The sequence below is a fragment of the Cervus elaphus genome, chromosome 10 (genome assembly GCF_910594005.1).
Source record: "Cervus elaphus chromosome 10, mCerEla1.1, whole genome shotgun sequence".
Lineage (NCBI taxonomy): Eukaryota > Metazoa > Chordata > Mammalia > Artiodactyla > Cervidae > Cervus > Cervus elaphus.
Window position 1 is genome coordinate 33,192,086 of NC_057824.1, and position 13,326 is coordinate 33,205,411.

Sequence of the window (13,326 nt, forward strand, 5' to 3'; positions counted from 1 at the left end):
TAAGTCAACTAAATGAATTCAGTACTTTGGAAGTTCCCTAAGTGATTGTTGGCACATAAAGCTTGAAAAGGACTTAGGCTTCTTTTACCGCTCCTAATAACCCTGATAGGGTAGCACTATTGCTTGACAGTAGAAAATCCTATTTTTTAGCTGCTGCTTGCCTTCCAGCATAGAGGTACCAGCACTCCATTTGCCAGCACCAAAATAGCATCCCCTTTTCCATGAGGGTTGTAGGTCAAAATGGCTCACGTCTGATCATTTGCTGTCACGCCTAGTCCTTCATTTGTGTCACTCATCTTTAGATACCTTATGGAAGGATATCATAATCCATTTTCCAGTGAGCAAGTAGAGGCTTAGAAAGGTTAGCTAACATTTCAAATCACATATAGATAGTGGCAGAGCCAGAAATAAAGCCCAAAGCCTCAATTCAAGGCTTTTGTAAGCTCAGCATTGGAGTTTTGAGCCTAATATATCTTTATTGAGAGTTCCTGTATGCAATGGAGGTTATTTGGCAATATCCTTGGCTTGTACCCACTAAATAACCAGAAGCTGCTCTTTCCCTCCTCCCCTACCAGCTGTGGTAAATGTCTCCAAACATTGCAGGATGTTCTCTGGGATGACCAGAGAAAGATCACCCTGATTGAGAACCACTGCTCTACTGCAAAGCTTTAACTCCAAGGTTACTGCTTTCCAAATTACTCCTCAACTACTTACCACTCTTTTGGTACAGCTTTCATATGGGGCCTTCAGGGTGAGCTTTTCTGGGTCCAGAACATAAGTGCAGTTCAGCATTTTACGACCAAGGGAATCTACAGAAAAAAGAGCAGCTTAGATAGGAGATGGCCAAGATGTATTTACATCTTATATTTCAGTGACACAGCCAACCAAAACTACATAACCAAGACTGCAAATCCATTTCTAAGGTACTTCAATCACTTCTTACTTTTTATTTTCCCAACTGGGATATAACCCAAGCTCTGAGATATGCTGTGACTTGAAGATAGACTTTTCTTAGGGGATTCCTGAAATAATTAAGACAGATTTCCAAAGACAGACAATGTCTTCCATTCTTAGGAGTCACCATGCAGTTCAAGGACCCTGTGACATCGTGGGATTTGAGCACCAACTGCTCCAGAGTCTGTGTACTCTGTTCACCGGGAAATGGTGATGATCTTGAGCCAAGGGCTTCCTACTAAGTAAGACTTAAATGAGACAATACACATTACTTACCCACCACAGATGCATGCTGAATCTTGTTGCCAAGAGTTCTTTTAAACTCTACTACCATTCTATCTTCATAGCAAGTGACAGTACCTGAAAAGCAAAGAAAGTACATGGGGCATCTTTGAACACAGGAGGCATGATTTCCTACAGAAGTGTATTGAGGAAACTTCCACTCTCTAATAGGCATCAGGGAGGATACCAGTTGAGAGAGGCAAAGCTTATTCTCCATCCTGGGGAGCTTACAAGTTGATGGGAATACATAACTACAGTGTAAGATACCAAGAACTATAATGAAGATATCAATGAAATGCCTAGGGCTTTCTGAAGTATTCCAGGATAAACCTGGATTCAGATTAATAAGTATGCATGCGGGAACCAGCCTGGACCCCTGATGGAAAAGGAGATGGTAGGTCTGTGAAGAATTGGGGAAAAGTTTTGTCTAAAGATCTTTCAATTTGAAGTTTAAAGATTCCCTAGGTAACTCCAAGAACATATTCTTAAAGACTGAATAATCTGCCAATAGCTTGACACTTTGCATCCTCAGGCTCAGGTGAAAATCTTGAGAAACTCCTCATACAAGTGATTTTGCCTGTTACTGTTGATGCTTTCCTTAAGCATGAGTATGTGTTTGAAGATGACTGCTCCCATAGATGAGGACTGAGTGTGTGGGGTGCTGTAAAGCTGGAGGCAGTGAGGAAATAGAAAGTAGTGCAGGTGTTTTTCCAAGCTTTTCCATTTAGCTGTAGAGTAAGCTATAGGTAAGCTATGGGAAAACTGAAGTGACTTGATCAAGATAGGCAGAAGAATGACTGGAGATCATCTAACTCACGTTTGCGTTTTCTGGCCATAATGGGTAAGCTCCGGGAGTTGGTGATGGACAGGGAGGCCTGGCGTACTGCGGCCCATGGGGTCGCAAAGAGTCAGACACGACTGAGCGACTGAACTGAACTGAGACACCCTAGTTACAGTCCATTTGAGAGATGCTTAAGGGCATTTTCCTCACCCAAGAGGCCTACCTGGGAAGGCAGGATCCACCAGTTGATTAACATCTATTGAGTTCACCGAAGTCAAAAGGACGAAGAATAGAAAAAATGACCTGTAGGTGCAGGAAGGCATGGGGGAGAAAGTTAAAGAAGAGTGAACTTCAGCAGACAAGGCATTATGTCCCCTTCCTTCTGCCCCCGGCATTACCTCCAGTCTGCATGGAACCAGCTTGAAGGTCTCCTACTGTCTCCTCTCTGTCTGCATGCCATGACCGAAGATACCACCAAATCAACCAGGCAGAGGGGCGTGCTGCGCTGGCTTTTATAGCAGGAAGCAGGGCTGCTCCCCGCCCTCTCCCCATTGGAGTCACCTGAATCTTCTCTAGCCCTCCCAGCTGAGAGGAAGGGATTTGGGAAGAAGAGCCTTTCCAGAAGGCTTAAAATAAGCAGAGTTTTGCCCTTCCTGACACTTGCCTTGGTTTCCCACCAGCTGCTCTGCAGTCAATTTAGTTCCTTGAAATGGGCTCAGGTGAATGAATTGGTGCATTTTTAGGATCTTTTGGACAAACTCTTTACAACTCAAATGTAGAGTGAAAGTGGGGTGGGATTTTTTTGGAAGAAAGAACATGTCTTGTTTACACTGTCTTTAAATTGCAAACCTTTCCTGTAAGTTACTTCTGGTCTCCTGGTTATTGTGGATATCACCCTGGCAATGTGCATGAAGAAGTACCTTTTCAAAAGGGATGAAACATAATTTTCCTCCAAGTATAGATTTTAAATTTACTTCAAAAAATACAGACAATTACAGAAGGATATAGAGAAAGGAAAAAATCATCCACTCCTTGTACTTAGGTGTGTAACTCTATGGTCTTTTTCTACAAACATAGCACTTAAAAAAACAATAGCAACCTGGGATTGAAGTTTAAGTTATGTTTGTAACCTGCTTTTACTACTTTATATGTCATGGACATTTTCCATATCAAACATAAAGATCTCTATTACCATTTTTAATGTTGCATAGTATTCAATGTCTAGATAAATCAATGTTTAGCTGTTCTCATTATTTAGCTGTTTTCATTATTATAAACAATCTGCTGGACTTGTACATTTCCCTGGTTACCTCTCAGGATAGATTACTAGAAGTAGAAATTCTGGGTCAAAAGGAATAGTGATCTAAATAAGAATGTCATACTGTGTAGGAACTGGGAGTTTATAGGTGGGGAGACTGAGGAAAACAACTTGCTCAAGCTTTAACAACTGGGTGTCAGGGCCAGGACCAGACTGAGACACCTTGATGTCTGCAGACCACATTCCATGACAGGTGATAATGCTCAAATTCTGTACAAGTTAGTGGGGTAGCATTTACAATTATTTATTTATGTGTTGCTTTTTATGTCTTTATGTGTTAATGATGTTTCTTGAGGACTAATCTTCATTCCCTGTTACAGGTGTCTGAAATACTGTTCATCAGAGTAGTGGTTTCCCTAACTTCCTTGATCAAAACATTCACAGCTGGTACTGATGAACCTATCTTCAGGGAGGGAATGAAGACACAAATGTCGAGAATGGACTTGAGCACACAGCAACAGGAGAGGGTGGGACTATTGTGAAAGTAGCATTGACATATTTACACTACCATGTGTAAAATAGTGGGGAACTGCTATATGACACAGGGAGCTCTGCCTGACACTCTGATGACCCAAAGGGATGGGATGGGGGAGCCGGAGGGAGACTCAAGAGGGAGGGGATATGTGTATAGTTATTATTGATTCGCTTTGTTGTATGGCAGAAACCAACAAAGCGTTGTAAAGTAATCATCCTCCAATTAAAAATTTTAAAATGATCACATGGGGCTCTTTGTTAATATAACAGATTCCTGTGTCCCACCCAAAAGCTGCTGACTCAGAGTCTCCAGGGGAGGAAACTGGGGTACTGTATATTTAAGAAATCAGGTGAGTCTTATGATCAGGAAAACTTGGGAAATATCTGAAGGGAAGTAGACAAGAAAATGAATGATTGCTGGTGATTAATTTAACTTCTTTATGGGAATCAGTTGATTATACACCCGTGGAATGGAGGAGAGGGAGAAAAATTCAGGATAAGCAGGATTTTGAGGATAGAGGTGGTGAAAGGATTTAGATTCTGAGCAGAGGCATGATAACAATAATTACTCCTGAGCATATTTTCCAAAAAGTGGTACTTTTTCTACAACTGTGAAGGTAATTTGTTACCACGATGGTTAAGACTATGATAAGAAGACTGTTGGAGAGATATGAAGACCATTCCATCCATTAGAGGGTGCAATGTAGGGGCAAGATTCAGAGGGACCTATTAAGAAGGTAGTCAGGTAGTAGATTAATGTGTTCCACCTTCCCAGGCCCCACCCCGGGCTTGCTTCTCCCAAAGCTATACCTTTTTCTCAAGAATGTGAGGTGTTGCCTTGGAAAGGGAAGCTCTGCTCAGATCCCTAAACTGGGGGTTCTGCATGATGAAGGGGCAGCACAAAAGCCCTGAGCAGGAGGCATAGAGGTAAGGAGGACCACTCTGAGAACTGGCGAGGGTGATGAGGGTGGTGAGTGTGCCAGAGATTCATTTCATTTGCCTTGCCCAACCCTGCCAATGCTGCACTTGGGACAGTCACTGAACAGCTAGCTCCAGACCCCTAAGAATCAATTCTGCCTAAGTGCACAAGGATACAAATGTGTTGTGGTTAACTTTGAGAATGAGGAAGGCATGGCTCTCTACAATCAAGTAGTGTCTCATTTCACTAATTAGGAAAACAAATCTTTCCAAAGTGATAGATACTTAATCTTTTACTAAATAAGCAGTAGGATCTCTTTCAAAAATATGTTTTCCACATTCTTTTCAATGAGACATTTTAAGTGTGTTTATAACTATAAGGTGTTCCTTCTCCTCTTTTGTGAATGCCATGGTCTCTACTTGACGGGAGGCCTCGTCTCACCTGCTAATCACTAGGCATTTCTTGAGGAGACTTTTAGGTTGTCATGCACAACAACAATGCGGTATTGTTGCCTCCTTTGGGCAGAAGCTCTCTTTCCTTTCTGAAATGCTGTTCTTTTAAACGATAGTTCATAATTCTTAATTTCCAATTCTGTTGCCTTACTTTTCACAACTGTAAAAACTTTAGTTGAAGATGCCCTAATTGCTATCATCAGGAGGTGGTTAGATAAACTCTGAAATAATCTTCAAATACTAAAATATATTAATTCAATGATATCTGTGAATATTGATACTAAAGACATCCACAATAAACTGAACTATTGGAGCTGTTAGTATGTTTTCATATTTTACTTAAAAAAAGAAAAATGAGAAACACATGTGTTTCCTATCCATTTATGTGTTTATGTGTGGGTATGTACGTGTGTGTCCGCATTTATTTACCAGGGAGCCAATGAGTCACCTGAGGGAGGAGACAGTGCAGATATCCAGGCAGTCTGCACCAATCCAGCTATGCTGGACATTCACAACTGTTTTCTGTTTTGCTTTGTTTGAGCTCTTGCTGTACTGGCTATAAATATACATAAATATACATAATATACATAATAAATAAACATACATATCATTCTTGGAACAGGAATAGGGAGATAGGAGTGGTACTTTTTCTTAAATTTCCTTCAGTTGATTGAATTGTCTTGCTGATAAATAACAAGGTAAAGTAATTTAAAATTGATAATAGTAAATCTGATTTGTATATAAGTGATCTGTAAAGGCTGTAGGATGAAAGGCCCATGAATTCAAACTTCATGATATAAAGAAATATTGCCCAAGTGAGTGGATTTGATTCATACAACTTTCAAAGTCCAACTCTTCAATATAAAATGAAGAAAATAAGCCTAAGAGGTTTTTGTGACTTCCCCAAGGTCATACAGAAAGTTAGCGGAGCTCCAGGGAGAAACCAAGTCTTCTGATACCTACTTCCAGGCTTATTCTAATTCATTATGGTTCTGTGTGTGTGTGTGTGTGTGTGTGTGTGAGGGAGTGTTCTAAAACTCCATGCTTCTCTTGCAGTTCACGTAGCTTTAAAAATACAAGATGGCACTAATTATAATTTAGCTTCGGAAGGTTGTGAAAGTCACTCAGTTGTGTCCAACTCTTTGCAACCTCATGGACCATACAGTCCATGGAATTCTCCTGGCCAGAATGCTGGAGTGGGTAGCTGTTCCCTCCTCCAGGGGATCTTCTCAACCCAGAGATCGAATCCAGGTCTCCCGCATTGTGGGTGGATTCTTTACCAGTTGAGCCACAAGGAAGCAAATACTGGAGTGAGTAGCCTTTCCCTTCTCCAGGGGATCTTCCCGGCCCAGAAATCGAACTGGGATCTCCTGCATTGCAGGTGAATTCTTTAACAACTGAACTATCAGGGAAGTCCCATATAAGTTAGTGATATTAGATAAATAAGAAATATAGAATCTTCTATCAGGTAGGCTAATATAGCTTAACATAGCTTTCAAATATAAAATACGAATTTAACTTGTAAACATAAGATAGACTATGTTGATGAGAATGTTCTTGAACAACATATGGTAGCTCCTTTAACTATATAGTGTTAATGTCATTTTCACCCTTTGGATTGTTAGCTAAATTGAAATTTAATGAGCTTTGTAACAGAAATGGATTCATAAAGAAATTGGACAAGGGCATATAAAAGGCTTCATTGATCTATTAATAGAAAGATAGGGCATCTTAAATGAATGACAGAGAAGGCTCAGGAGTTCTAAATTAAAACTTATTTACATACAAATATTTCAGGTTACTCTATACCTAGTAGCTAGGACAATGGTCACCACAGAGATAAAGATTTCCTTGGCAATACTGCATAGTCCCTCCAGTTGATAGAACATAAAATGTTTAAGCTCTTAAGATGATGTGGTAGATCAGTTGTAAAGGTCCCAGTCTTCCACCCCTTCATGGACTCCCATTCTTTGCAGTGTGCTTTGGCAGTTAGCCTGGTCCTCCTCACTCCTCCTCCTGTCTGAATCTTAACTGACTCTGTGACTTGTTTTGGCCAACAGAATGTGGTGGAAATGATGGTGCGCCAGTTCTGAGGCTAGGTCTTTTGAGGCCCATATACATACACACTCTCTCTTAGCATTCTTCATTCACTGTAGAGCAAACCCAGAGTAGCCTGCCAGATGATAAAGTCACAAGGAGCAGAGACAGGTCATCTAAGCTGTTCAGTTCAGTTCAGTTCAGTCGCTCAGTCGTGCCTGACTCTTTGCGACCCCATGGACTGCAACACGCCAGGCCTCCCTGTCCATCACCAACTACCGGAGTTTACTCAAATTCATGTCCATTGAGTTGGTGATGCCATCCAACCATCTCATCCTCTGCCATCTCCTTCTCCTCTTGCCTTCAGTCTTTCCCAGAATCAGGGTCTTTTCAAATGAGTCAGCTCTTTGTATCAGGTGGCCAAAGTATTGGAGTTTCAGCTTCAACCTCAGTCCTTCCAATGAATATTCAGGACTGATCTTCTTTAGGATGGACTGGTTGGATCTTCTTGTAGTTCAAGGGACTCTCAAGCGTCTTCTGCAACACCACAGTTCAAAAGCATCAATTCTTCAGGGCTCAGCTTTCTTTATAGTCCAACTCTCACATCCATACATGACTACTAGAAAAACCATAGCCTTGACATCTAGGCTGGGGCCATGCTAAAGCAACCAGTTCCCAGCTGACCTGCCAGTTGACTGCTGATGAATAAGTGAGCCACGCCGAGGTCAGCTGAGCACAGAGGCATTGACCAGTTAACTGGAGATTTGTGAGTCAAATCAGTGCTTGTTCTTTTAAGCCACTCAATTTTGGATGGTTTGTTAAGCAGCATGATTGTGGCAACAGTTGTGTGTGACTACTATTTAGAATTCCTATCTCAAAATGAGCCCAGTTTTACATTATGGAAGTGCAGGTATTTTTTGAGGGAGCATGTACTGAGCAACCATAAAATTGTGGAGTCTCAAAAGAAGCAACACACACATTTGTACAAGTGCAGACAAAGACAGGCTTTAAGGCTATGCTTTCTGATGGGAGAGACCAAATGACTACGTATGTGACAAATAAAACCTAAGTATAATTAAGTAAACTTAAATACACAGACGTATGTTCTTTTCCATCCAGTATCCTTGTCTCTGGTTTCCCAGGTGGCACAGTGGTAAAGAATCTGTCCGCCAATGCAGGAGACACAAGAGACAGGGGTTCGATCCCTTGGTTAGGAAGATCCCCTGGAGTAGGAAATGGCAATCCACTCCAGCATTCTTGCCTGAAAAAGTCCATGGGCAGAGGAGCCTGGTGGGCTACAGTCCATGGGGATGCAAAGAGTTGGACATGAACAAGCATGAGCACAAATGATCTTTTTCTTTTGGTAGCAATATCATGATGGGCTTCAGGGAGCTCTCCCATTAGATACAATCTTGGTGAGACTTCCAGTCAAGCTGCTTCCATCACCTTTTGGACAAGGGGAGGCACAGGACTGAAGCTATCAAACAAGCTGTCTATAGAATTTGGGTCTTGATTAGGGTAACACGGGTTGAAGCTCCACCTATTTCCTGAAGGGTTGTCTATTCAAGTAGCCCTTAATTCTGTTAAATCTCCTTTCACTAAATTTCTAATCTACTCCTTCCTCTTCTGGTTCTTAGGGGGTGTTTTATAAACCCATGCCTTTATCATTCACATTTCACACAGAATACTGGGAAAGAATAGATGGTCCTCAGAAACCCTGATAAGTCTCTGTAGGAAGGAGGGAAGGGCATTTTCCCCCTTTGTGTATAGGTCCTATGCTGGACACTGATGGATACCCTTCAAGATAGGAATAAGAAAAGGAAATAAAGGCTCCTTAAGTGAATTTCCCCCAAGTTGATTAACTACTAAGTAGAAAGCTTAGTTATGGGATGAATTTGCCTCCCACAATTTTAAAAATATTTTATTGACGTATGATATGACAGGGCTGTCTGTTGTTACACTGCTTATTTAACCTACATACTGAGCACACCATGAAAAAGGCCAGGCTGAATGAGAAATGCCGAGCTGGAATCAAGATAGGCAGAAGTATCAACAACCTCAGATATGTGGATGATACCACTTTAATGGCAGAAAGTGAAGAAGGACTAAAGAGCCTCTTGATGGGGGTGAAGGGAGAGAGTGAAAGAGCCAGCTTAAAACCAAATATTAAAAAAACTAAGATCTGACCCCACTACTTCATGACAAATAGAAGGGGAAAATGTGGAAGTAGTAACTGATTTCCTCTTCTTGGGCTCTAAAATCACTGTGGATGGTGACTGTAGCCATGAAATCAGAAGATGATTGATGCTTGGCAGGAAAGCTATGACAAACCTAGACGGGGTCTTGAAAAACAGAGACATTACTCTGCTGACAAAGGTCTGTAGTCAAATGGTCTACAAATGGGAAGACAAGTGGTCTTCCCAGTGGTCTAGTATGTTTGTGAGAGCTGCACCATGAAGAAGGCAGAGCGCCAAAGAATTGATGCCTTTGGACTGGGGTGCTGGAGAAGACTCCCGAGAGTCCCGTGGACAGCAAGGAGATCAAACCAGTCGATCTTAAGGGAAATCAACCCTGAATACTCATTGGAAGGACTAATACTGAAGCTGAAGCTCCAGCATTTTGATCACCTGATGCAAACAGCTAACTCATTGGAAAAGTCCCTGATGCTGGGAAAGATTGAGGGCAGAAGGAGAAGAGGGCATCAGAGGATGAGATGGTTGGATAGCATCACCAATGCAATGGATATGAACTTGGGCAATCTTCGGGAGATGGTGAGGGACAGGGAGGTCTGGTGTGCTGCAGTCCATGGGGCTGCAAAGAGTCAAAAATAACTCGGTAACTGAACAACAACAACATAATTCATTTACAATGTTGTGTTAATTTCTGCTGTACAGAAAAGTGATTCATTACACACACACACACACACACACACACATATATATATATATTTTTTCATATTCTTTTCCATTGTCATTTATCACAGGATATTGAGTATAGTTCCCTATGCTAAACAGTAGGATCTTATTGTTTATCCATCCTATATACACTAGTTTGCATCTGCTAATCCCAAACTCCCAATCCTTCCCTTCCCACCCTCTTCCCCCTTGACAACCACAAGTCTGTTCTCTGTGTCTGTGAGTTTGCTTCTGTTTTGTAGATACATTTTTTGTATCATATTTTATATTTCACACATAGGTAATGTTGTATGGTATTTGTCTTTCTCTTTTTGACTTACTTTGCTTAGTATGATAATCTCTAGGTCCATCCATGTTCCTGCAAAAGACATTATTTCATTTTTTATGACTGAGTATTATATATCTCACATCTTCTTTATCCATTCCTTGGATATTTAGGTTGTTTTCATGTCTTGGCTATTGTAAACAGTGCTGCTATGAGTATTGTTTTTTGTTGTTGTTGTTTTGTTTTTGGTCATTAAATCATGTACGACTCTTTTGCAACTCCATGGACTGTGGCCCACCAGGCTCCTCTGTTCACGGGTGTAGGATGCATGTATCTTTTCATTTTTAATTGATAGTTAATTTTTTTTTTATATTGGAGTATAGTTGATCTGCACTATTGTGTTAGTTTCAGCTGTACAGCAAAGTGATTCAGTTATACATATACGCATGTTGTTTCTTTTTCAGATTCTTTTCCATATAGGTTATTATACAATATTGAGTACAGTTCTCTGTGCTCTACAGTAGGTCTTTGTTGATTATCTAGTTTATATATAGTAGTATGTGTATGTCAATTCCAAATTCCTCATTTATGCACCCCCCGCTTTTCCCCTTTTGTAACCATAAGTTTGTTTTCAAAGTCTGTGAGTCTATTTATCTTTTGTAAAGAAGTTCATTTGTATATTTTTTTAGATTCCACATATAAGTGATATCACATGATATTTGTCTTTTTCTGATTTACTTTTACTTAGTATAATAATGTCTAGGTTCATCCACGTTGCTGTAAGTGGCATTTCATTCTTTTCAATGGCTGAGTAATACTCCATTGTATATATGTATCATATCTTCTTTATCCATTCCTCTGTTGATGATATTTAGGTTCCTTCCATGTCTGGCTATTGTAAATAGTGCTGCAATGAACACTGAGGTGCATGTATCTTACTGAATTATGGTTTTCTCTGGATATATGCCAAGAAGAGTTATTGCTGGATCATATTTTCATCAGAGATATTGGCCTGTGGCTTTATTTTTTGTGTGTGATATCTTTGTCTGGTTTTGGTATTAGGGTGATGGTGGCCTCATAGAAGGAGTTTGAAAGTGTTTCTTTCTCTGAAATTTTTTCAGAGTTTCAGAATAATAGGTATAAACTCTTAATGTTTGATATAATTTGCATGTGAAGCTATCTGGTCATAGACTTTTGCCTGTTGGATGTTTTTAATCACCATTTCAATTTTAGTACTTGTTATCAGTCTGGTCATATTTTCTATTTCTTCCTGGCTCAGTCTTGGAAGATTGTACCTTTCTAAGAATTTCTCCATTTCTTCTAGGCTCTCCATTATATTGGCATATAGTTGCTTGTAGTGGTCTCTTCTGATTCTTTGTATTTCTGTGGTGTCCATTGTAACTTCTCCTTTTCTACTTTTCCTTTTATTAATTTGAGTCCTCTTCCTTTTTTTCCCCATGATGAGTCTGGATAAGCACATATCAATTTTGTTCATCTTTTCAAAGAACTGTTTTTAGTTTCATTATTCTTTTATACCATTTTCTTCATCTCTATTTCATTTGTTTCCACTCTGATCTTTATGATTTCTTTCCTTCTGCTAACTTTGAGTTTTGTTTGTTCTTCTTTCTCTAGTTGCTTTAGAATAGGATTAGGTTGTTTGTTTGAGATTTTTCTTGTTTCCTGAAACATAGTTATAGTGCTGTAAACTTCCTTCTTATAATTGCTTTTCCAGTGTCCCATAGTTTTTAGTCATTTTTTGTTTGTTTGTTTGTTTTGTTTTCATTTTCCTCTAGATACTATCTGATTTCCATTTTGTTTTCTTCACTGATCCATTGTCTGCTTAGTAGCACATTGTTTAGCCTCCAAGTGTTTGTGCTTTTTATATTTTTTCTTGTAGTTAATTTCTAACCTCATAGTGTTGTGGCTGGAAAAGATGCTTGAAGCGATTTCAATGTTCTTAAATTTACCAAGGTTTGCCTTGTGACCTACCTTGTGATCTATCTTGAAGACTGTTCCATACCCTTGAGAAAAATGTGCATTCTGCTGATTTCAGATTAAATGTTCTATAAATAGCAATTACGTCCATCTGGTTTAATGTGGCATTTAAGGCCTGTGCTTCCTTATTGCTTTTCTGCTGGATGATCTGTCCACCTATGTCAGAGGGGTGCTAAAGTTCCTTACTATTATTGTGTTACTGCCAATTTCCCCTTTGAAGTTTGTTAACATTTGCCTTATATATCAAGGTGCTCCTAGGCTGGGTGCATATACATTTACAGTTGCTATATCTTCTTCTTGGATCGATCCCTTGATCTTCATGGAAAGTCCCTTATCTCTTGTGTGTGCATGCATACTTAGTCACTTCAGTCATGTCTGACTCTTCGTGCTTCAGTCGTGCCTGACTCTTTGTTCCTCTGTCCAAGGGATTCTCAAGGCAAGAACACTAGAGTGGACTGACATGCTCTCCTCCAAGGAATCTTCCCGACCCAGGGATTGAACCTGCATCTCTTATGTCTCTTGCATTGGCAGGCAGGTTCTTTACCACTAGCACTACCTGGGAAACTCTTATCTCTTGTAACAGTCTTTATTTTAAAATCTGTTTTGCCTGATAAGAGTATTGCTACTCCAGCTTTCTTTTGATTTTCATTTGCATGGAATATCTTTTTCCAAACACTCACTTTCAGCCTGTATGTGTCCCTAGGTCTGAAGGTGGTTCTCTTATAGACAGTATGTAGATGGATCTTGTTTTGGTATCCATTCAGCTAGTTTATATCTCTTGGTTGAAGCATTTAATCCATTTACATCAAATTGGTGGACTAGAAGTATTTGAATCTCATCTCCTCCACAAATACATCAAAAATACATCTACAAATGGAACAATTCCCACAGAACCCCTCTAGAACACTGGTAGAAGACTTCAAATACCTGAAAA

At 40.0% G+C, this 13,326-nt stretch overlaps 1 protein-coding gene across 2 annotated transcripts in view; it reads right to left on the reverse strand.

Moving 5' to 3' along the window:
- Positions 1–13,326, reverse strand: part of ZP2 (zona pellucida glycoprotein 2) — a 31,065-nt gene that overhangs the window by 9,120 nt on the left and 8,619 nt on the right. The window contains exons 1-4 of one of the 2 annotated variants that reach the window (XM_043914485.1): positions 2,416–2,536; positions 2,241–2,320; positions 1,231–1,314; positions 715–809 (exon numbers count right to left, since the gene is read on the reverse strand). In XM_043914485.1, the coding sequence (XP_043770420.1) occupies positions 715–809; positions 1,231–1,314; positions 2,241–2,320; positions 2,416–2,477 (321 nt within the window). In that variant the 5' untranslated portion in view covers positions 2,478–2,536. Of the gene's footprint in view, positions 1–714; positions 810–1,230; positions 1,315–2,240; positions 2,321–2,415; positions 2,537–13,326 lie in introns of those variants that run through there. The other variant, XM_043914484.1, reaches the window with a different exon arrangement.